Genomic DNA, 25,940 nt, shown 5'->3' on the forward strand with positions numbered 1-25,940 from the left:
GGGGTGTCGCCTGGGCAGGAGGGGTTGGGCTCCCTCTTGACCAGATTGGCGGGGTGGGGGTTCCGTCAGGGCAGGAGGGATTGGGCTCCCTCCTGCCCAGATTGGATCGGCGGGGTGGGGTGGTTGCTGGGGCTTCAGCTAATCATTCCTTTACTAGCAGGGATGCCCGAGCCCTGTTGGCTGAAGAGGTCCACTGCTCGAGCCCTGAGTTCCATACTGATTAAAAGTTGATGGCATGCTTCAGCCACTGATTCTGGTACTCTCAAGCATGCTCAGTTTGAGCATGCATGAGAATGCTAGCATCGACAGTTTGGGAACCACATGCATAATGTGTATGAAAACGTAGGTATCTAGATTGCTTTTCACATATCACTGGGTTTTAAAATTGACACAGTAATTCACTTTCATTATTTTTGCCCTTTTATTGATTGATTCCTTTGTTTCATCTTATGCTTTTAGCTTCCAACCTCTGGTGACTTGTGGAGTGTTTACATGGATTATGACAGTAAAAGGTTAGACCAGTGGGAAAGGATCATCCCTAGTTTCAAATACAACAAAGAAATCCCATTTTTTGAAATGCTTGTTCCAACTACAGATACTGTGCGTTATGGCTATCTAATGGAAAAATTATTGGCTGTTAAGCATTCTGTAATGTTCACAGGAATTACTGGGGTTGGCAAGGTAAGTGTATTTCAAATATTTATAATAAATATATACCTGTCAATATTTAGCTGACGTAGTCATTTTTTTCAAAGTGGCACTGCGCCTTAATTGCCTCTGAATACCACAGATGGCCCGCAAAGTATGATTTAAGACCATTTAAATATAAGGTTCATTATTAGCTAACTGGACAAACCTTTGCATTTCAAAAGTTATATATGTTGCAAACCATTTTCTGTGACGACGTACGTGAGTATATTCATTGCCTCAGACAAAATTGTGAGGCTGGACAGATACTTCCACTCAGTATTTAGATTTGAAATCAGCATTTATTCATAAGAAGATATTATAATCACAAAGGACTCAACACAGCCAATATTTTGGCATCAAAGGATGCCTTCCTCAGGGGTCTAATGTAGGGTGAATTTGGTTTAAATGACTAGTCAAAAAGACTTGATTTAAATCATGGTTTTCTACAGAAAGACTCATTCTTCCTGATATAATATTACTATTTACAACCAGATTAGTTTCCTAGTTTTATCAAAAAATTACTGATTTGGTTATACTATTAGAAATACATAGATAAATAATTATGAAATTATTGCAAGATAGAAACATAGAAACATGACGGCAGATAAAGGCCAAATGGCCCATCTAGTCTGCCCATCCACAGTAACCATTATCTCTTTCTCTCTCCGAGAGATCCCACGTGCCTATCCCAGGCCCTCTTGAATTCAGACACAATTTAATGCCAAGGGAGCTCCTTATCGTATTTCATCTACAGTTGAAGCCATTTAAACTTTTCAACTTTTAGGATGGGGAAAAGAAAACCCCTTTATAGGACAGGACAAGAAACAGCAACAGACAATTTCAACACTGAAATGGCAACGGGTTGGAGCGGGTAGGGGCAGACTACATTCTGCCTTTAAAAATAAGACTATGTTTGTTAATGATGAGAATAAGATTTTTTTTAAAAACTGCCATAAGAATTGATAGAGCTCTTGGGTAGAATTACTATGTATTGCTCATGCTCTTTTATATAGTCTCTGGAGAAATAAGAGGGAAAATATTTAAAGAATACTCCAGCGGGGTGGGGGGGGGGGCTCTTCCTGTGGAGAGATGCCTTGGAATCAAGGGAGAGGGAGGATGGGGGAAATGGAAGGGGAGAGGGGTTCTGGGGAAGTGAATGGGGTAGGAATGAGTGGAACAGGGGGAAGGATGTATGTGTGTTGTGGTTGTGCAATTTTAAGTATGGATGCGATCTGAGAGTGATGAGAGTAAGTTTGAAAGGGATATATAATATCACAATAGGAAGGTTAGAAGAGGGAAAAAGCAATTCTAAGATGTTTGAGTTGAATGTGTTAACTATAAATGCATGGTAAAGGAGGCATTGCAATTAAAAGCATCAATATGCTTGATTCAGGAAACTCATTTGAAGAAAAGGCATCAGCATTTATTGAACACCAAGCATTTCCCCATTTGTAAAGTTGCATCACATCCACTTAAGAAGATATCTGGGGTGGCTATTATGATTTCAGGGAAAATTCAGGCCTCAATTATAGAACACTATGCAGATGTGGAAGGTAGATTTCTGATACTCCATGCAGCTTTGTATGGAAAATTGTATAATATAGTATCAGAACATAAGCAATGCCTCTGCTGGATCAGACCTGAGGTCCATCATGCCCAGCAGTCCGCTCACGCGGCGGCCCAACAGGTCCAGGACCTGTGCAGTAATCCTCTATCTATACCCCTCTATCCCCTTTTCCAGCAGGAAATTGTCCAATCCTTTCTTGAACCCCAGTACCGTACTCTGCCCTATTACACCCTCTGGAAGCGCATTCCAGGTGTCTACCACACGTTGGGTAAAGAAGAACTTCCTAGCATTCATTTTGAATCTGTCCCCTTTCAACTTTTCTGAATGCCCTCTTGTTCTTTTATTATTCGAAAGTTTGAAGAATCTGTCCCTCTCTACTCTCTCTATGCCCGTCATGATCTTATAAGTCTCTATCATATCCCCTCTAAATCTCCTCTTCTCCAGGGAAAAGAGACCCAGTTTCTCCAATCTCTCAGCGTATGAAAGGTTTTCCATCCCCTTTATCAGACGCGTCGCTCTCCTCTGAACCCTTTCGAGTAACACCATGTCCTTCTTAAGGTACGGCGACCAATATTGAATGCAGTACTCCAGATGCGGACGCACCATCACCCGATACAATGGCAGGATAACTTCTTTCGTTCTGATTGTAATATCCTTCTTTATTATGCCTAGCATTCTGTTTGCCTTCTTAGCGGCCGCTGTGCACTGTGCCGTCGGCTTCATTGTCATGTCCACCATTACCCCCAAGTCCCTTTCTTGGGTACTCTCATTTAATAACATCCCTCCCATCGTATAGTTGTACCTCGGGTTTCTGTTTCCCACATGTAATACTTTACATTTCTCAACGTTGAACTTCATCTGCCATCTCGTCGCCCATTCCCCTAGTTTGTTCAAGTCCCTTGTAATTCTTCGAAGTCCTCTTTAGTCCGAGCTCCACTAAATAGTTTGGTGTCGTACGCAAATTTTATTATCTCACACTTCATCCCTGTTTGTAGATCATTTATGAATATATTAAATAGCAGAGGCCCGAGCACCGAGCCCTGCAGGACCCCACTCATGACCCCCCTCCAGTCCGAGTAGTGGCCCTTCACTCCTACCCTCTGTTTCCTACCCGCCAACAGTTTCTGATCCATCTATGTACGTCTCCTTGGTTCTTCAGTTTCTGATCCATCTATGTACCCCATGGTTCTTCAGTTTCCGGAGTAGGCGTTCATGGGGCACCTTGTCAAAGACTTTTTGGAAATCTAGATATATGATGTCAAAGAAGTGCAATAAGTTCGTTAGGCACGATCTCCCCTTGCAAAAACCATGTTGGCTGGTTATAAGAAGTTTGTTTCTTTCAAAATGTTCATCGATGTTTTCTTTTATCAGTGCTTCCGCCATTTCTCCCAGGACCGAGGTCAGTCTCACCGGTCTGTAGTTTCTTGGGTCACCTCTTGATCCCTTTTTAAAGATGGGCATAACGTTGGCTCCGGGATCATGTCTGTTTTCAGGGATAGATTGCAAATTTGCTGCAGTAGTTCCACTATCTCCTCCTATAATTCCTTCAGAACCCTTGGATGGATTCCGTCCGGACCCAGGGATTTGTCAGTTTGTGGTTTTTCTATCTGCCTGCGTACATCTTCAAGGCTCACTTCCATGGATGTTAATTTTTCTGCTTGATTTCCATTGAAGAATTGCTCAGGTTCCGGTATGTTGGATATCTCTTCATTTGTAAATACAGATGAAAAGAACATGTTAAGTCTTTCTGCCACTTCTTTCTCCTCCTTCACCACTCCCTTCCTGTCTCCGCCGTCCAGCGGTCCCACCTCCTCCCTAGCCAGTTGTTTCCCTTTAACATATCTAAAGAACAGTTTGAAATTTCGTGCTTCCCTGGCTAGCCTCTCTTCATACTCTCTTTTGGCTTTTCGAACCACTCGGTGACATTCTTTTTGATACTTCCTGTGCTCTTTCCAGTTGCCCTCAGTTTTGTCCTTTTTCCATTTCCCGAATGCATTGTTCTTATTGCCTATCGCTTCCTTCACTATTTTAGTTATCCACGCCGGGTCTTTTGTTCGACTATTTTTGCACCCCTTTCTGAATCTGGGGATATACAGATTTTGCACCTCGCTCACTGTGTTCTTGAGAAAAGACCAGGCATGTTCTACCATTTGCCATTTTTTAGAAGTGTTCCTAAGTTTCTTCCTTACCATTTCCCTCATTGCTTCGTAGTTTCCTTTCCTGAAGTTGAAAGTTGTTGCTATGGTTCTCTTTCCTTTCGGAATTTCTACCTCATCCTTGAACTTGATCATGTTATGATCGCTGTTTCCCAACAGTCCCACTACCTCTACTTCCTTTGCAGGTCCCCTTAACCCATTTAGGATTAGATCCAGAGTGGCATTTCCTCTCGTTGGTTCTCTAACAAGCTGCTCCATGAAACAATCTTGTATAGCCTCCAGGAATTCTGACTCCCTAGCACATTTTGAGCTTCCAAGACTCCAGTCTATTCCGGGGTAGTTGAAGTCTCCCATAATAACCATGTTACCGCTTTTGCATTCTCGCTTCATCTCGGCTTCCATTTCTTCATCGATATCTCCGGTTTGCCCGGGTGGACGATAGTATAGGCCCATCTTTATTTCAGGCCCTTTCCTTCCCGGTATTTTAACCCATAGCGATTCCAGCTTGTTGGTCGTCTCTGCTGTGTCCATTTTTGTCAATTGTATGCTTTCTTTTATGTATAGGGTTATTCCACCTCCTTTCTGTTCTGACCTGTCCTAGCGATAGAGCTTGTACCCTGGCAGTGCTGTATCCCATTTGTTTTCTTCATTCCACCACATTTCAGAGACTCCAATGATGTCTATGTCCTCTGCATTGCCATGGCTTCTAATTCCCCCATTTTGTTTCTTAGGCTCCCTTGTATTAGTATATATGCAATTTAAATCCTGGTATTTTCTTGTCTTCATTTCCTTTCCCAGTGCATTTGTCTTTAGTTTCTTCTCTTTTGTTAACAATCCTTCTAACCTCCTCTTCTAGGTTAGTCGACTCCTGTAATTTGTCCATTGTTTCTTCCCAGCCTTTTTTCCCCTTGGTATTTTCACGGGATACATTCATCTGAATCGTCGATGCTTGATCAACTGTCGGCTTTCCCCTTCTTCTTATTTTAAAGCCTGTTCTAACATAGTAACATAGTAACATAGTAGATGACGGCAGATAAAGACCCGAATGGTCCATCCAGTCTGCCCAACCTGATTCAATTTAAATTTTTTTTTTTTAAAATTTTTCTTCTTAGCTATTTCTGGGCAAGAATCCAAAGCTTTACCCGGTACTGTGCTTGGGTTCCAACTGCCGAAATCTCTGTTAAGACTTACTCCAGCCCATCTACACCCTCCCAGCCATTGAAGCCCTCCCCTGCCCATCCTCCACCAAACGGCCATACACAGACACAGACCATGCAAGTCTGCCCAGTAACTGGCCTAGTTCAATATTTAATATTATTTTCTGATTCTAAATCTTCTGTGTTCATCCCACGCTTCTTTGAACTCAGTCAGAGTTTTACTCTCCACCACCTCTCTCGGGAGCGCATTCCAGGCATCCACCACCCTCTCCGTAAAGTAGAATTTCCTAACATTGCCCCTGAATCTACCATCCCTCAACCTCAAATTATGTCCTCTGGTTTTACCATTTTCCTTTCTCTGGAAAATATTTTGTTCTACGTTAATACCCTTCAAGTATTTGAACGTCTGAATCATATCTCCCCAGTCTCTCCTTTCCTCTAGGGTATACATATTCAGGGCTTCCAGTCTCTCCTCATATGTCTTCTGGCACAAGCCTCCTATCATTTTTGTCGCCCTCCTCTGGACCGCCTCAAGTCTTCTTACGTCTTTCGCCAGATACGGTCTCCAAAGCTGAACACAATACTCCAAGTGGGGCCTCACCAATGACCTGTACAGGGGCATCAGCACCTTCTTCCTTCTACTGACTATGCCTCTCTTTATACAGCCCAGCATCCTTCTGGCAGCAGCCACTGCCTTGTCACGCTGTTTTTTCGCCTTTAGATCTTCGGACACTATAACCCCAAGGTCCCTCTCCCCATCCGTGCATATCAGCTTCTCTCCTCCCAGCATATACGGTTCCTTCCTATTATTAATTCCCAAATGCATTACTCTGCATTTCTTTGCATTGAATTTTAGTTTCCAGGCATTAGACCATTCCTCTAACTTTGCAGATCCTTTTTCATATTTTCCATTCCCTCTTCGGTGTCTACTCTATTACAAATCTTGGTATCATCTGCAAAAAGGCACACTTTTCCTTCTAACCCTTCAGCAATGTCACTCATACATATTGAACAGGATTGGCCCCAGCACAGAACCCTGAGGGACTCCACTAGTCACCTTTCCTTCCTTCGAGCGACTTCCATTAACCACCACCCTCTGGCGTCTGTCCGACAGCCAGTTTCTGACCCAGTTCACCACTTTGGGTCCTAACTTCAGCCCTTCAAGTTTGTTCAACAGCCTCCTATGAGGAACTGTATCAAAGGCTTTGCTGAAATCCAAGTAAATTACATCTAGCATATGTCCTCGATCCAGCTCTCTGGTCACCCAATCAAAAAATTCAATCAGGTTCGATTTACCTTTTGTAAAGCCATGTTGCCTCGGATCCTGTAACCCATTAGATTCAAGGAAGTACTCTATCCTTTCTTTCAGCAACACTTCCATTATTTTTCCAACAACTGAAGTGAGGCTCACCGGCCTGTAGTTTCCTGCTTCATCCCTGTGACCACTTTTATGAATAGGGACCACATCCGCTCTCCTCCAATCCCCAGGAATCACTCCCGTCTCCAGAGATTTGTTGAACAAGTCTTTAATAGGACTCGTCAGAACCTCTCTGAGCTCCCTTAGTATCCTGGGATAGATCCCGTCTGGTCCCATCGCTTTGTCTACCTTCAGTTTTTCAAGTTGCTCATAAACACCCTCCTCCGTAAACGGCTCAGAATCTACTCCATTTTCTCGTGTAACTTTGCCAGACAATCTCGGTCCTTCTCCAGGATTTTCTTCTGTGAACACAGAACAGAAGTATTTGTTTAGCACATTTGCTTTCTCCTCATCACTCTCCACATATTTGTTCCCAGCATCTTTTAGCCTAGCAATTTCCATTTTTTATCTTCCTCATTTCACTAATATATCTGAAAAAAATTTTATCTCCCTTTATTACTTTTTAGCCATTTGTTCTTCCGCCTGTGCCTTCGCCAAACGTATCTCTCTCTTGGCTTCTTTCAGTTTCACCCTGTAGTCCTTTCTGCTCTCCTCTTCTTGGGTTTTTTTTTATATTTCATGAATGCCAACTCTTTCGCCTTTATTTTCTCAGCCACTAGGTTGGAGAACCATATCGGCTTCCTTTTTCTCTTGTTTTTATTGATTTTCTTCACATAAAGGTCCGTAGCCATTTTTATCGCTCCTTTCAGCTTAGACCACTGTCTTTCCACTTCTCTTATGTCCTCCCATCCTAACAGCTCTTTCTTCAGGTACTTTCCCATTGCATTAAAGTCCGTACGTTTGAAATCTAGGACTTTAAGTATCATGCGGCCGCTCTCCACTTTAGCCGTTATATCAAACCAAACCGTTTGATAATCGCTACTTTCCAGGTGAGCACCCACTCGAACATTAGAAATACTCTCTCCATTTGTGAGGACCAGATCCAATATCGCTTTTTCCCTTGTGGGTTCCGTCACCATTTGTCTGAGCAGAGCCTCTTGAAAGGCATCCACAATCTCCCTACTTCTTTCCGATTCTGCAGACGGAACATTCCAGTCCGCATTCAGCAGGTTGAAATCTCCCAACAGCAGAACCTCCTCTTTCCTTCCAAACTTTTGGATATTCACAATCAGATCCTTATCAATTTGTTGCGATTGAGTCGGAGGTCTGTAGACTACACCCACGTAGATAGAAGTTCCATTTTCTTTTTTCAGAGCAATCCATATCGCTTCTTCCTCTCCCCAGGTCCCTTGCATTTCGGTCGCTTGGATATTGATCTTTACATAGAGAGCTACTCCTCCACTTTTATGACCATCTCTGTCCTTCCTAAAAAGATTATATCCCGGTATGTTTGCATCCCATCCATGTGATTCACTGAACCATGTCTCTGTGATAGCAACAATATCTAGATCTGTCTCTAATATCAGTGCTTGCAGATCATGAACTTTGTTGCTTAGACTGCGAGCATTTGTGGTCATTGCTTTCCAGCTATTTTTCAGCGATAATCTCCTTTTTCGTATGGATTTTTGTGTCGTTTCACTTTCCGTTGCAATACTAAGAAATGAGTTGCTGATATTGCTTATGTTGCAGCCTATACTACTATCACATCTTTTCTTTTGCCGGGGGTGGTCTCTATAATTGTCCTTCGTACATACACCACCCCCACCTTCTAGTTTAAATGCCTAGAAAAATATTGTCTAAATTTCTCTGCAAGGTTTCTTTTTCCTGCTGTAGTAATATGTAGCCCATCAGTGCAATATAGCTTCTTGTCCTTCCATGTATTTCCCCATCCTCCTATGTACCTGAAGCCTTCTTGATGACACCAGGCTCTGCGCCATCTATTAAAGTCCTCTGTGTTTTTCACTCTTTGCTCTCCCTTTCCATATGCAGGCAGTATTTCAGAAAAAGCTAAAGTCTTTACAAAAGGTTTCATGCCCTCACCAAGCTCCCGAAAAGCTTTCTGTGCTGCAAGTGTGGAGTTGTTGGCCAGGTCATTTGTTCCCAGATGGATAACAACATCAGTGTTAAAATCCTTAGTTTCTTCCTTAATTATAGTCAGTATTTGCCTGGAACTCCTGGTAGCTGAGGATCCTGGAAGATATTTCACTATTTTGGTCTCCTCGCCCTGTGTTCCAAGGTTAATGCCTCTGATGATGGAATCCCCCAACAGTAATAGTTTTCTGTTTTTGGCTTTTTTATTTGTACTTAGGGTGCGCTTGTTCTCTTGAGTTACCTTCATTGGTTCCAGTCCCACCTCCCTTCTGTTTTCTTGAGTATCGCAGTGCACTAGTGGAGCGAAGGAATTCTGTAGAGGTAATATTTGTGAAGGTGGATGTTTCTGTGTTACATATCGCAGTCTTCCTGAGCCTACTGTGACCCATTTATTCCTGGGCTGTTTTATTCTTTGAGGTAGAGGTGGTAAGTTGGTATTATTTTGTGGAGTGATGGAAGCTGCTTTAATTGTGTTCAATTCCTGTTTAAGTTTGCAGAGCTCCTCCTTAATACTGGCAAGTTGAAGACAGATGGGGCAAGCCTTAAGCCTCCAAATAGTATGTCTTGGAATTAAAGCATCACAGTGATTGCATAGAATAAAGGTCATCTTGATTGGTTGTGAAGTCCTGATTATATGGGTCTCTATATATGAATAGTGGTCCCTGGGGTTGGTGGGACTATAAGTCTTACCCTTATTCCTATAAAGGGAAAGAGGAAATAAGATTTAACACAGGAAAGAGAAGGGTTTATTTCTCTCCTGACGTTGTTTTCTACAAGTCTTGTTACTGCCGCGCTCAGATGCAGTCCATCTCTCCTGTAGAGCTTGCTCTTGCCCCAGAATGTTGTCCTGTTCCTCACGAAGTGGAACCCTTCTTCCTCACACTATCTCCTCATCCATGCATTTATTGATTGTAGTTCCTCCTGCCTTTTCACATCTGCCCTCGGTACTGGTATTCACAACTTCTGTAGTCTCTCCTGCTGACATCGTTCATCCCAATGTGGATCATTACTGTGGTCTCTTCCGTCTCCGCTCCTTCCAGGATCTTTCCAATTTTGTCCACAATATCCTTGGTTCTCGCTCCTGGGAGACAGGTCACCAGTCGATCCTCTCTCCCTTCTGCTATGTGGCTGTCCACATGCCTCAGGATCGAGTCTCCCACTAGGATCGCTGACTTTCCCTTCTTTAGGTTTCGCTTCGGTCTCAGGTCAATGTCCTTGGTGTGCTTTGCTGCTTCCTCTCCTGGGCATCAACTAGCCATTTTCTCCCCCTCATGCGATGTTCCTCTGTGGGTGTCTTCTATGAGATCATCTGCTTTTTGTTCTCCATTCCATGTTGGAGTTGGTGTAACTTCATCATTCATCTGAAGTTCGTTTTCTTCCACTCTCCTCCTGTAGGCTTCCTCAATGAATTTCTCGAGTTCCCTGACCTCCTCCTCAGTGTGTCTCTCATTCATGAAGTCTATAGCTGTCCTGATTGGGTACTCTGTGTGAAGTCCTTCTAGCTCCTGTATCTTGTCCTCTAGTCGCTTTACTTCCTTCTTCAAGCTTTCCAGCTCCTGGCACTGACCGCATACATATGACTGTCTCCCCGAGGGGAGGTAGTCATACATATGACAGTCTGTGCAGAACACTGGAAAGCTCATCTTCTGGTTTCCCTCTGCTTCCATTGTTGTTCTCTCACTTTCTCTCTCTCTCTGCCTGCTGCTGGTGTCCTCTCTCTCTCTCTCTGCCTCCTGCTGGTGTCCTCTCTCTCTCTCTCTGCCTGCTGCTGGGGTTCTCTCTCTCTCTGCCTGCTGCTGTTGTCCTCTCTCTCTCTCTGCCTGCTGCTGGTATCCTCTCTCTCTGTCTGCTGCTGGTGTCCTCTCTCTCTCTCTGCCTGCTGCTGGTGTCCTCTCTCTCTCCGCCTGCTGCTGGTGTCCTCTCTCTCTCTCTGCCTGCTGCTGGTGTCCTCTCTCTCTCTCTCTGCCTGCTGCTAGTGTCCTCTCTCTCTCTCTGCCTGATGCTGGTGTCCTCTCTCTCTCTCTCTCTCTCTCTCTGCCTGCTGCTGGTGTCCTTTCTCTCTCTCTCTCTCTCTCTGCCTGCTGCTGCTGGTGTCCTCTCTCTCTGCCTGCTGCTGGTGTCCTCTCTCTATCCCTCTCTGCCTGCTTGCTGACCTTCCCTGGTGTCCTTGGGTGTAGTGACTTGGCCCTTCTTGAGGCCCTTTGCAAAGGCGCTCTTGCTAAGGCGAGCGCCCTTGCCGCACGCCAAATGGCTGCTTGTTAGCTCCTCCCCTTTTAAGGGGGAGCTTTGAGTCTGCTTTGGGTGATGTCAGGGAGTGGGCGGAGCTACCTCTCACCTCAGCCCCTCACCCTCTGCCTTCTCTCTGCTCCCTCGTGCCTTCTTCGGTGGATTTTCTCCACTCTCCCTCCTCTGCCCGACTTCACCTGCCTGCCCCGAACTCAGGCAAGCTGGCAAGCTGGATCAGTATATGCACCAAATAAAAATCAACTAATTTTTTTATCAGTTATTACAAAATAAGGGATTCAAGATGGCGATGAAGCAATTCGTATAGCAAGAATCTCCTGCTACACCAGCAAAATATATACTTGCCTTTTCTTAGCTGTTTCTTTATGCCAAAGTGTAGAGGAAAACAGAGAGGTGGACTTCCTGCCTTTTCTGCTACACCACCAATGGGCCTGTCAGCAATCACCACCTATGCTGTCCCAGTTGTACTGGGCGCTTCGGCTGATCAAGGGGGGCTGACCTCGACTTCGGACAGCAAAGTTTCGCTGAGCCCAGCTGGTCCGCAAGTTCCTCCACAGCCTGGGATGTTGTCAGGGATGCCGACAGTGCTGCAGGAAGTGGCAGAGATAATCTTAATCTCCGCCAGTGCTGATTAGCTCACCCGTGACCCCGGAGGAGTTCCATCTTCCCTGGAGTTTCAGCTTCGTTCTACAGTGACTGGGAGACCTGAGATTTAGCGTGGCTTGGGAGGCAGGAATTCCAATATGGATTCTATGGTTGCAGTTTCTTCAACATCTGTCTCTTCTTCAACATCTGTCTCTTCCTTCCTGAACCCACTGAAAAAACACCAGTGATAGACAATCTGGGAGGCTACTGAAAGCCTTCACAAGGTATGCTCTCACTTTATTTCCGTTTTACAAACCTCCTCAACTCAAATAAAGAATTTAGAACTACAAATTCAACATCAGAACAAAAGAATGAACAAAGTTGAGAAGCATGTCTTGGAGTTACAAAATTCCTCTAATTTGCATTATAAGGATAAAGTATTGCTGGCCAGGAAGATTGAGAACCTGGAGAATGCAAATAGTAATTTAAATCTTAGACTGATTCATTTTCCAGTCTCCAGGCTATAATCACCTAAGGAACTATTCCAACAGTTTCTAACCTCTGTCTTAAAGTATCCTGAGACAGTTATACCCCCATTACAGAAATTGTACTACTTAAATATTCCTAAAGAAAAGCAGGACTTGGAACATCAATCAGCAGAACTTAATATTATAGAAATCCTAGAATCTTCACAGTCTGAAATTTCTGCAAGGGCTACACTTCTTGTTACTTTTGTCTTTTTACAAGACAAAGAAGCAATTCTTTGTTTATTCTTTAGAGCTGAGAATGTTGAATTTTTGGGTAGTAAAGTAGCCATTTTTCCTGATGTCTCTAAGTGGACGCAGTCTCGGTGGAAAAAATTTCTAATGTTACGTCAATCTGTATTAAGTTTAGGAGCTACCTTTCAGCTGCACTTTCCTTGTAAATGTTGTATTAATTATCAAGTTAATGATATGTTTTCTATGAACCTGACCAATTACAATTTTTCTTGGAAGACAAGGCTGCTTCTGTAGCCCCAGAGATGCCTACTGATATCACTGTCCAGACCGTTTAGTATTATATACAACTGATTTTGCTCTGAATTTATGAGTATATTGTTACGTATCAAGAAGGGATCCAAGAGGAAAAAGAACAAGGAACCGGCGTGCCTCATTGTAACGGTGAAAGAAGCGATCAGAGACAAGAAGACTTCATTTAAAGAATGGAAAATGTCAAAAACAGATGAAAACTGGAAAAAGCACAAGCAACATCAAAGCAGGTGTCACGAGGCTGTAAGAGGGGCCAAAAGGAACTACGAGGAAAAAATAGACAAGGAGGCAAAAAACTTCAAGCCGTTCTTTCAATATATTAAGGGGAAACGACCCGCGAAGGAAGTGGTGGGGCTGTTGGATGACCATGGAATAAAGGGAGTGCTAAAAGAGCCATCGCCGACAAACTGAACACATTTTTTGCATCTGTTTACCAAAGAGGATTTAAGTAACATACCGGAAGCCGACAGGCTGTACAGAGGAAACAAAGGGGAAACTGACAGGGGTGACAGTCAATCTAGAAGAGGTATGCAGGCAGATTGACAGGCTTAAAACCAACAAATCCCCTGGACTGGAAGGCATCCATCCGAGGGTAATCAAGGAACTGATAGGGGTTATAGCCGAACTGCTTCAACTAATAGCCAATCTGTCGATCAAATTGGGATGGATTCCGGAACACTGGAAAGTGGCAAATGTTATGCCGATCTTCAAGAAAGGATCTAGGGGAGGTCTGGGACACTACAGACCGGTGAATCTGAACTCAGTACCAGGAAAGATAGTGGAGGCACTGATAAAGGACCGCATCATTGATCACCTTGATGGACACTATCTGATGAGGACAAGCCATCACGGGTTCAGCAAAGGAAGATCTTGCTTGACGAACTTGCTGCACTTCTTTGAGGGAGTAAACAGGCAGATAGACAAGGGTGACCCGGTCGACATTGTATATCTGGATATTCAGAAGGCATTCAACAAGGTCCTGCATGAACAACTACTTTGAAAAATTGCGAGCCATGGAATTGAGGGTGAAATACTCACTTGGATTAAAAACTGGTTGGCTGATAGGAAACAGAGAGTGGTGGTAAATGAACAATACTTGGACTGGAATAGTGTCACGAGTGGAATGCCGCAGGGTTCGGTGCTTGGATCCGTGCTCTTTAACATATTTATAAACAACCTGGAAATTGGAACAAAGAGTGAGGTGATTAAATTTGCAGACGATACAAAGTTATTTAGAGTAGTGAAGACACAGGAGGATTGTGAAGAGCTGCAACTTGACATAAACACGCTTGAGAAATGGGCTACGACATGGCAAATGAAGTTTAATGTGGATAAGTGTAAGGTGATGCATGTCGGTAACAAAAATCTTATACACAAATACAGTATGTTAAGGGCAGTATGTTATGGACTATGATTTTGAAGCCAGTGGTCAAATAAAAGTTTATACTTTTCATTAAGGCCATTATGACTAAATAGTAGTCTTTAAAAGACCACTGAAAGAGCAATTCTAGGCTGCTGCCTAGGGGTAAAAAAGGCTCCCCTAGTTCCAGGGGGACCACGCCAGATTGGAGCAACATGTCACCCCAGATTGCCCGTTACGCTCTTTGAGGACACAGTTGTGACAGTTGGTGAGGCCTCACTTGGAGTATTGTGTTCAGTTTTGGAGACCATATCTGGCAAAGGACATAAGAAGATTTGAAGCGGTCCAGAGGAGGATGACGAATATGATAGGAGATTTGCACCAAAAGACTTATGAGGAGAGACTGGAAACCCTGAATATGTATATCCTAGAGGAAAGGAGGGACAGGGGAGATATGATTCAGATGTTCAAATACTTAAAAGGTATTAACGCACAACAAAATCTTTTCCAGAGAAAGGAAAATGGTAAAACCAGAGGACATAATTTGAGGTTGAGGGGGGGGGTGGTAGACTCAAGAGCAATCAAGGGTCCCCCTGCAAAAAAAGGAAAAATAGTAAATACCCTCCATTAAACCTGTTTATCCCATTAACTTTTATTCATATGTATTTACCCTACAATCAAAATTTAAAACTGACTCACCGCGGCCGCTGTTGTCATCTGATTCATATGTTTCTTAAAGAGCATGATGGCGGCGGTGTCCTATCTCAATCCTTAAATACACTCCCTCTAATCAGCTGATAGCCCATGCCTCCCATTGGACAGACCTTTATCCTATCAACGACACCCATTCCACCTCCATATTCAAATCCCATGGCTCCACAGTGTCCAGCCAATAAATCAGCCGCTGTTCTCTTTCATTCAAAACTTTCTCCACCCTTGTTGAATACTATCAATAATACGCCACTGTATCTCCTCCACCTTATGTCCCTTATTGATCCAATGTTGGACCATCGCGGTTTGAAGGCATTTGTTTATCAACCATGACTTATGCTCAGTTAATCTTGTCTTCACCGGTCTGTTCGTTCGTCCGACATAAACCAGGTTGCATGGGCAGACAATTGCATAAACCACTTGACTGCTAGTACAGTTGGTGGTTGCCTTAGATCTCAATACAGTATTCCTCCCTGGGACCTGCCAACAATCACCCTCAATGGTCATACTACACCACTGGCATTTGCCACACTTAACATGACCACCCCTAGTTAAGATCTTGTGCTCCCCAAATTTTTGAAAATTAAATTTTTACCCCAATGTCTTACCCTTAGAATTTGCTATTCTTGGAAATTCTTGCAAAGAGGGGTGCACCTGTACAATATGCCACAAATCTTTCATAATATTAACCAATTTTGGAGCTGCTTGTGAATAAGGGAGAATGCATGTTAATTTTCCCACTTCTCTCTCCTGTGTACCTTCCTCCAATAGTAATTCCCTCTGAGCGTATCGTGCTTATAAATAGGCTTGACATATAGCTCAACTAGGGTACCCCCTATCCATAAACCTCTGCCTAAGGACCTGTGCATGATCTTTAAAACTTTCCACAGAAGAGAACACCCTTCATGCCCTTAAGAACTGACTAATGGGCAAATTAAAATGTAACTTATAGGGGTGGAAGCTAGTAAAGTGGAGCAAGGTGTTGCGTGCCACAGGTTTCCTGAACAGGGAAGTACTAATTTCCCCATTCAGCAAACTTATTTTAATATCCAAAAACTCAATAGTAAATTGATGGCATGTCATTGTAAATTTAATATACTCATCTACGGAATTTAGATATTCAAAAAATTCATCTAATTGGTCTTTGGGCCCTTGCCACAGTAAAAAAAAAAAAAACATCATCCAAAAAATAGACCCAGTTTTTAGAAGCATTATAAAGCATTATAAAGTATTATTAGCTAAATTATTGACTATATTATAAATCATAAATAAATAAATAAATTAAGTTGAAGTAAAAGTTAAGGGATCAAAAATGATTTGATGGGCCAATGATGAGCTATGTAATTCTCCCCACTTTAAAAATTTTTATTAGGTGATGGAGTGGTGGGTCTGAGGCCAAAAGACAAATTGAACTTTGATATCCAGCACTTTATTTATTTATAGTTATGATGTTGTTCAGACATGCCTATGTTATATGTGGAAATCGTAGGGAAACAAGATTTTATGTATGTGACTTGGAAACCGTATAGTTGTATGCGGTATACAAATTTTTAAATAAATCTTCCTTCTGCTGCTGCACTCAAACTTGCCTTTGTGGGTTATACTTCTGATTTATTTTCCCCCACCACACATAATAAAAAAATGGTGTATCTATTCTATTCAAGACAAATTTGCCTTTTACCATCCTATCTCATAAAACAGATGCAGAGGTAAGATGTGGTGTTGCACTCCGCAGAATATGTTCTTTTGAATATCTATGCACCAGTTTTGAATCACCCCAAATTTTTCAGAGAGCTCCAGATCAATCTCTTTCTTTTTAGATCTGGGTCATTGATCATTGGAGGCGATTTCAACCAAACCCAAGATCTATTCTTGGATAGATCTTCCTCCTGTAAACCTTCCAATTCAAAAAATTTTCAGGAATTGCATAATCTCATAGATAATTACTGCTTAGTGGGCTCATGGAGACTACTAAACCCAAAAGGCAAGGAATTTTCACACTTCTCCTCACCTCATAACTCTTATATGAGAATTGATTATTTTCTCATTTTCCCCCTACTGATGCAAAAAGTTACCAGTGCAATTATTCACCCAATTACCATCACTGACCATGCAGCCATTTCCTTACACCTTACTATATCACCTCAACCTGCAGGCATTCCCACTTGGAGACTGAATAATCACCTCTTAGTGGATGAAGAAATTATGGAAAAAAATTAAACTTTTCACAATTGAATTTTTCGTCTCTCAATTCTAAAGACCCAGAGATTTGTCCCTCTATAGTCTGGGAAGCCTACGAGACCTCTCTCAGAGCTGAATTGATTAAATTATCCTCATGGAAGAAAAAAACTTCTGATACAAAAAGAAAGAGATCTTGAACAGTCTATTAAGCAGTTAGAATCTGAACACATGTCAGAACATACTCAGAACTCCATGTCCTACTACCAGATCCTGAAACAAAAATATGAATATAACTCCATCAATTCCAGTGGAGTCTCAGGTCACTCCCTCCTCTGGTTTTCATCCTATTGTACAGATTGGAATTTCAAAGTTTATTCTAATGGTTCATCTTCTTCAATTTCCCAAACCTATGGTGTCCTGCAGGGTTCTATTCTTTTTCCCCTGCTTTTTAATATCTTCCTATCTCCACTTCTAACCTTAGCTCAATCTATAGGATTTACTACTTTTGCCTATGCCGATGACATCCAACTTTTGCACCCCATCAACCCTTCAGACACAAGCAACATTCAAGAAATAAATATCAAACTTGACAAAATCAGTTACTGGCATTTATCTCTCAATATTGACAAATCCTGTGGCAATCTCTTTCCAGCTAAAAATAATGAATCTTTAAAGGGACCTATTTGCATTGACGCTAAACAAATTCCAATTGAACCTAAAGTAAAATTATTAGGAATCATCCTAGATAAAGACCTCACCTTTCATGATTAGATCAGCGCAGTTACTTAAAAATGCTTCTATAAACTCCGACTTATTCGCTCTATATCCTCTATTCTCAAACTGGCCTCTATCCAAACCCTAGTTCATTCCCTGATTATTTCCCACATACGGCCTCGTTTACATAGCCGCACTAGCGGCTGCGCTGCGCTAATGGCCCCGAAGCCCATAGAGATTTAAAGGGCTTTGTGGCTTTGTAAAAGAGGCCGATAGATTACTGTAACTCCTTATACCATGAAATCACACAAAAAAGAAATCCGCCAATTGCAGTTGATTCAAAATACTGCCATTAAACTTATCCATAACGCAAAAAAATATGATCATGTCACCCTGTTGCTACGTGAGGCACATTGGCTCCCTGTCTTGCATCGAATCACTTACAAAATTCTCCTCTTGGTATTCAAGATTAAACTTACCCACTCCCCATCTTTTCTTGATAAGTATCTCATTCCTTATGCCTCTCCCCCGGCTCTAAGATCCACTGATCTTAACCTACTGACTGTTCTGTCTCTCAAAGATCTTTTCTACACTCGAAACTTTATCTTTTCTGTCAGAGCCCCCTCCCTCTGCAATGCAATCCCATCTCATCTTCGATCAGAAAACTTACTCGACAAATCCAAAACCATGCTAAAAACTTTTATATTTCAAGATGCATAACAAAATTCTGGATAAGATCTTTTTTCTTCCAATTTCTTAATTGTTCAAAACAACCGCTTTTAAGAAGCGACCCCTCGTCTTTCATTCTCTCCCTTCCCCCTCTCACTTTCCTTTATTTTTATTTTGATTTCGATGTAATTTTGAATCTTCCCCTCCCCCAGTGCCTACTTTGTCCATACCTTTGTCTTTGTCTGGTTTTTATGTTCCCCTAATTTTATTTTTATTATTGTATTTTTTTAACTCTAATTTTAGAAATTGTAAACCGTCCAGATATTTGTTTGATGGTCGGTATATCAAATTGTAATAAACTTGAAACTTAACTTAAAACTATACAGTAGACAGGTTCTCTTTATTCATGCTTCAGGACATTACATGAGGGATAATGTTATGGGCAAGCCTCTCGCCAGATATCTCAAAGCAAAAAACAACAAATCCAATATCTCCTCAATTCAGGACAAATTGTAACCACTAATGACTTACCCCCTGTTTTACGAAGCCCTGCGACAACGGCCCTGAAGCCCTTTAAATCTCTACGGGCTTTGGGGCTGTTACCGTAGCGCAGCCGCTAGCGCGGCTTCGTCAAACAGGCCCTTAATTTCATCCCAATTTGAATCCTTCTATGCCAATTTATATAAATCTGAACTATCATCTTCCAAGCCCAATTTTGGTTCCTTCTTGGATAAAATTGATCATCCCCAACTTAACGACTTTTCTAAATTAGAACTAGAATACCCAATATCCATAATAGAAATTATAGCCACAATCTCTTCATTAGCTAAAAACAAAGCTCCAGGACCAGATAGGATCACCAACAAATTTTTCAAAAGATTCGGTACACTCTTAGCTCCACACTTGTTAAACTATTATAATTTTATCCATCAAGCCCCTGAAAAGCAATTCAATTTTGCCGAAGTCACAATTATAGTATTTCCGAAACCTGACAGAGACCCTACCCTTGTAAAAAAACTATAGACCTATTTCCCTTCTAAATTTAGATTACAAGATTATGGCAAAAATTATTTCCATTAGATTAAATAAATTCATCATATCACTAATACATAAATATCAGATCAGATTCATTAAAAATAGTCAAATAAGTGATAATCTACGACTTTTCCATCATATAAACACCCATGTGAAAGATCTTGCGAAGCCTGTGGTGGGATTGGCCATCGATGCCGAAAAGGTCTTCGACTGTGTTGAGTGGCCTTTCCTGGTGCGGGTTCTGCACTGGTACAACTTTGGTGATTACTTCATCAACTGGATTAGAATGCAATATTGGCAGCCCAGATCATGGGTCCACATAAATAATTCACTTTCAATATCCTTCCCCCTTAACAGAGGTACCCGTCAAGGATGCCTCCTCTCACCACTTTTATTTAATTTAGCCCTAGAACCCCTTTTATCCGCAATATGCCAATGTCCCTCCATTAAAGGCATCATATCCTCCCACAGGCAAATAAAATTGGCTGCTTATGCCGATGATGTTCTTTTCATTCACTCCCTACCTGCTTTTATTAAAATTGTTAAAGATTATTCCTTGCTTTCAGGATACTTAGTCAACCGGGAGAAATCTGAGATATTCCCACTTAATGACCTCATAACTCTTTCCGAGCTTTCTTATTTTCAATTTAAGTGGTCCTCTGATGCCATAAAGTACTTAGGTATTCTGATACACAAAGACCCTTCACATATCAAGGATTTAAATATATAAAGAATCAAAAAATTGGTTAAACACACCGTCACTAGATGGTCCCCTCTTTTCCTCTCATGGTAGGGGCAGATTTCATCCATAAAAATGCCCCTTACATGTCAAATTACGTATATCTTGTCTATGCTTCCATCTCATTGTAACAAATTGCTTTTCCAATGGATTAATAACAAACTCTTCAACTTCATATGGAACCATAAAAAACCTCACATTGCTCTTGCTAAGTTGAGCTTCCAGAGATAATGGAGGTTTGAATCTACCTGATTACCATTTATATCAGATAGCTTCATTTGCTAAATATGGTGCCCATTGGTTACAAGATCAGCCTATATATGATCCGCCTGCTTGATTGAAAATGGGATTATATATTTGCTGTCCCTTGTCACCAGTCGGGCCTTCATGGAGACTGTGGGGGGCCGCCAACAGGTGGTAGCACTACCCTGGCGCGGCTCCCAAAGGGGGAGACCCTACACAGTAATACAGTTCTCTGATGTAATAATAAGAAACAAAAAATCTTTCAGACCATTGCAGTAAGTTTAATAAAAACAAAACTATTTTACTGGCTTTCACTCAACAAGCAAACAGTTTACAGTAGTCAGTTTATAGTCCAACCAACAAAACTCAAACTCTGCCCCAAGTAAGTAGCCTTAAGTTCATATCATGTCCTGGGCAGCTCCCTACTGTTCCAAACAAGAAAAAGAGAAAAACAAAAACCCAACAATTCCACTCCATGTTAAGGAGACCTGGGCTTTAGGTTAATACAGTCCTGAGCTTCACCAGGTCCTTGCAGTTTAAACAACAAAAAACTTCAGAGCAATGCATTTAAAAACTTTGCCTCTCTAGGCTGTAGCAACTCTCCAGTCCCTGGGAACTGGGACCAGAATTGCTGGGTTCACTTTCAACAATGGCTTTCTTTCCTGACAGGCTCTGGCTCTAGAATAGGTTCTGGGTCAGAATCAAGCTCATTTCCTTCAGGATAGGCAGCCCTGTCCTCTACAGCCTCTGACGCTCTACCTTCAGTTGGTTTCCTGCCTCTGGGAACTGGTTTAGCACCTGACTTAACCCTGACAGGTTCATCCCTAGGGATGGAAATGTCACAACCTATCCTTTGTCCACTCTCTGCACCATGAACCTTAACAGACAGCTCGGAAGCTATGCTTTGCTGAGTACCTGAACAGTTGTCATCTTCCAACGCTGAACTACTTCAATCATTACTGTACCTTCAACCTCTACATCTTTCAAAAGTTTCTTTCTCAATTCCTCAACAGAATACTTTACAGTAGCCATGACTACTTATATGATATCCCAATCTATTACATAACAGCGCAAGAAACTAACAGAAGAGGGTATCAAATCCTGAAACTGCCTATTATTGATATTCCATGTTACAAATAGTGGTGTGTTATTGCACACAGTGTGAATTCATGTTGGGTATTTTTAAACGTTTGAAATCTTGGCTATTCTGTTATAATAGAAATGTAATTATGTTAACAATGTTGCTTTTGTAAGTGCTTATTAATAGTTATTATATTGGGATCAAACTGACCCTAATGGTCCTCGGTGACAAACTTGATGCTCAGCACCACCTGGTGATGATAGAGAAAAACCCATTTGCACTATTTAACTTGTAGCAATAACACATGAAAAAGTCTTAAAGTATTAAAAGATAACTTTGAGCCATTGTTGCACAGAAGGTTCAAAAATGAATGCTGGGGTCATTTTGACCCCATTGGACCTTCCAGGGTTAATTCTCATAAAAATATACTTCAGGCATGTTCCAAAGAGCTCGGAAACCACACAATTGTTTCCCACGTATTCACCTTTATAGGACCCCCAGGGACCCTTGAAGAAGACTTTTTGTCGAAACGCGGACCATGTTGGATCCTGTATCCCTAGCAGACTAGGTCCTTTAAGGCTTTTATGTGGATAACCTATTTTTATGTGGATGAATTTATTTTATATGGATGATTTCACTGTACCTTTGGAACTTTGACACTTTCAAATAAAGTCCATTTTGGAACATCGTCACTCCACAGATTTTTTTTTGTTTTCTCTGGATTTTCTTCTCTGTGTATATTTTGGGGTCATTTCCTTTCGTTTTTTGCCAAAGAGCTAGGAAGCAAAGCCTAATTAGGCCTAACTTCCCTATAGCCTATAGGTAACCCCCCCTCCTTCAGCATTAACCATAACACAGTGACACAGTGTTACAGTGGTTGATATTCTATAAACTTGTAGAAATTTTCTGATACAATAGGAACTTTTTTCATTCTATGTTAGTCTCTATCAGCTGATATCACCATCTTATCAAAACTTACATCTTGCTATATAGAGAGATCATTGCTATAAATAAGTAATTTGGTTTAAAGTCCTGTGAGATAATGGCATGTTTGCAAAATTGTATCACATGGTATGGAATATTTATTTAATGTGAAATAAAGCCCTGAAGAATTTCTAATTTAAAAGGACTAGGGCTGCACATCAGTGTTCCCCAACCTTTTTTGCACCACAGACCGGTTTCATGCAAGACAATTTTTCTATGGACCGGGGAGGATGGGGATTAGAAGGAATTCTAGTGTTTAATATATAATTCAAATATTACATATATAATGCAAATATAATTTTATATTATGCACTTTATTTCTATTATTATTACATTATAATATATACAGTATAATAATACAACTCAGAAAATGCAAGAGATACTATCTTCACAGGCCGTGAAAGCAGAAGGAAAATAATGAAGGTGACTGATTTCGTTTAATAAATATAAAGACTCGACACGATCATGTTTCAGTCCCAAACGGGCCTGCTTCAGGAGTCTAAATGTATGGCGAGATATTTTTATGGGTACTCAAACTTCACTTGTTAATTCTGTGTTTCCATATGAATGATTGAAGCAAACGAACAGCAACCAGTAATGCTCCTCTGTCGCTGCCTTCGATATACGTCACTCTTATTGTGTTAGTTACACTAAGGGTGACACATATCGAAGGCTGTGACAGAGGAGCATTACTGGGTGCTGTTCACTTGCTTCAATCATTCAGTGTATATGTATGAAACACAGAATTAACAATTGAAGTTTGAGTACCCACACAAATATCATCTCACCATATATTCCTGAAGCATGCCCGTTTGGGGCCGAAACATGAGTCGAATCTTTATATTCAATAAATGAGATTGAACACCAATCAGTCACCTTCATTGTTTTCTTTCTAATAATACAACCCACCATAATCAGTGGAAGCCCTGAGCTTGTTCCCCTGCAACTAGAGTCTAGGGAATGGGAAAGGAGAGAGAGAGAAGGAGATCCAGGGCGCATCTCGCCCACCCCCTCTACTGCCAAGTCCAACATTTTTCCCTCTCTCATCCCCTGGCTTCTAATCTGTACAGTATCTTTTGTCCCTCCCCACAAGCCCCCTGCCCATTTCTCCTTCTATCTAACTTCTCCAACACCATGCTGCATCTCCCTTCCCTCAACCACCATATTCAACATTCATTCATCTTGCATCCCTTTCCATCTGTCCCACCCTTCCCTCTTTACCATATCCAATATTTCTCCCTCCCTCCTCTCCACCACTATCATGTCCAACAATTCTCCCTCTTACTTCCTTTTCCCATATATATACCATCTCGTTCCCTCCCACTCCATGTATCTTTGTCTAACAATTCTTTTCTTTTCCCTCCCCAATAGCAGAATTTCTCTTTCCCTCCCTTCCTATCACCCCACCCATATAGCATCTCTCTTTCCCTCTCTTCCTAACCCCCCAGCCCATGAAGCATCTATCCTTCCTTCCCTTCCTTCTCACCCATCCACCCAGCCCCCTCTCCACCCCCAGTGGGATCCTGTGGCACAACCTCTCTCTCCAGCTCCTGACTCCTCCACCTACATCCTCCCTGGCCGCCATAATTTTAAATCTTCAGGCAGCCAGCAGCAGCAAAGAGGTGAGCCTGCTGCCATCAGCCTTCATTCTGCAGCAACTTTCTGAAAGACAGTGGGCTGCAGAGGGCCTAAAGAGGTAAGAGAAGGTGCCAGGAAAAAACAGTGAGAGGAACAGCTAAATTAATGTGTTAAATGTATGGCCCTAAAAAGGACATAAAAATATTTAGAGACAACAGCAACAAAAAGAAAGCTAAAAAATGGAAGAAACAGTGATAGAGAAATGCCAATAAGAAAACACATCTATTAGAATGGATGCAAGGGGAGAAAAGGAAGTAATAGCAATAGAAGGTGTAGAGTGGGAATGGAAAATAGGGAAAAAGGGAAAAATAAAGCATGTTGTAATACAATAAGCAAAAAGCTTTGAATAATTACTGCAATATGAAACTTTCAAGGGTTTGATGGTTAATTTTGAATAAAATACCATTATAACAGTGTTCTCCAATGCGCAACTCTGAAATACTCTATTGCTGCCCTGAAATACTCCATTGCTGCCCTCAAACAGTTGACTGAAATATTCTTTAAATCCTGTAAATGTGTTATTTTCAATCTTGTCGACTTGATATAGTAACTGCAAACAATCTCTTTAAGTGTGTTATTAAAGTGTCGCATTTATGGAATTTACTATTGCTGACCTCATAATAATAAAAAAAGGTCTAAAAAGTGGCCTAACTCGGTACTTGGATGATCAAAAAGCCTGATCGCCCAAGTACTGATAACCAAAGCTGGTTTTAGATGTATCTAAAACCAGCTTAGGCCTTTCCCCTGCCTCTAAATGCATAGAGTGAAAAGAGATGTTTTAAGAGGAGGGGAAAGGGCAGGAGGTGGGTCAACCTAGACATAGTTGTACAGCAGGTATAACCAAAAGTTTAGATGGGTTGCCTAGTTGGCACTTATATGTTTTGACTTAGACCAAGTCAAAACAGGTATAAGTGCCAAAAAAGGGGCCGCTGAGCTGATCGCGGCTGCCGCGATCAGCTCAGCGGCCCCAGCAACCTGCCTACCTCCCACCGCAATGATTGCGGCAGGAAAGATGGCTCATCTCCCCGGCCGCGATAACGATACCCTGAAGTGCCGCCAACCGCGGTACTTTGGATCACTATCGCGGCAGGAGAGATAGCTAATCTCTCCTGCCACGATCTCCCCCCACTGTAGCGATCCGGGCAGCAGGGAGACCAGGCCCTCCTGCCTCTGTGACACCCCCCCCACCCACCCCGATCGGATATGGGCAGGAGGGAGCCCAATCCCTCCTGCCCTGACGAAACCCCCACCCCACCCTAATCGGATATGGGCAGGAGGGAGCCCAACCCCTCCTGCCCCAACGAAGCCCTCACCCCAACTTGATCCAATATGGGCAGGAGGGATTCCAACCCCTCCTGCCCTGACGAAACCCCCACCCCGGTCCTGCCCACGATGAACTCCCCCAACGACCGAACCCCTGATCGGCCCTCCAAACCCCCCCAACCACTGACCCCGAAACACCCCCTGCTAACCTGGTGACGCTCCCCCCGACATCCCCTTTACCTCAAAGAAGTTGGCTGGACGGACGGGTACAAAGCCCATCTGCCCAGCAGGTCCACCATTCATAGAATGGCGGGCCTTAGGGCCTGATTAGTCCAGGCGCCTAAAGCCCCGCACACAGGAGGGGCCTTAGGCACCTGGGCCAACTGGAATTGGCCCAGTTGCCTTAGGCCCCTTCTGTGGGGTCAGCGGTTGGAGGGGTTCGGGGGGCTGATCGGGGGTTGTGGGGCAGTCATTGGGGGGGTTTGT

General features: G+C 42.3%; 1 protein-coding gene across 1 annotated transcript in view; it reads left to right on the top strand.

Annotated features, from left to right (window-relative positions):
* The window catches only part of LOC117347325 (dynein heavy chain 6, axonemal-like), a 2,502,256-nt gene that overhangs the window by 1,364,603 nt on the left and 1,111,713 nt on the right, over window positions 1-25,940 (top strand). Inside the window, 1 exon segment of the mRNA XM_033918113.1 lies at window positions 460-681. Within this exon segment, the coding sequence (XP_033774004.1) occupies window positions 460-681 (222 nt within the window).

This window comes from Geotrypetes seraphini, chromosome 1 (assembly GCF_902459505.1).
Source record: "Geotrypetes seraphini chromosome 1, aGeoSer1.1, whole genome shotgun sequence".
Taxonomy (NCBI): domain Eukaryota; kingdom Metazoa; phylum Chordata; class Amphibia; order Gymnophiona; family Dermophiidae; genus Geotrypetes; species Geotrypetes seraphini.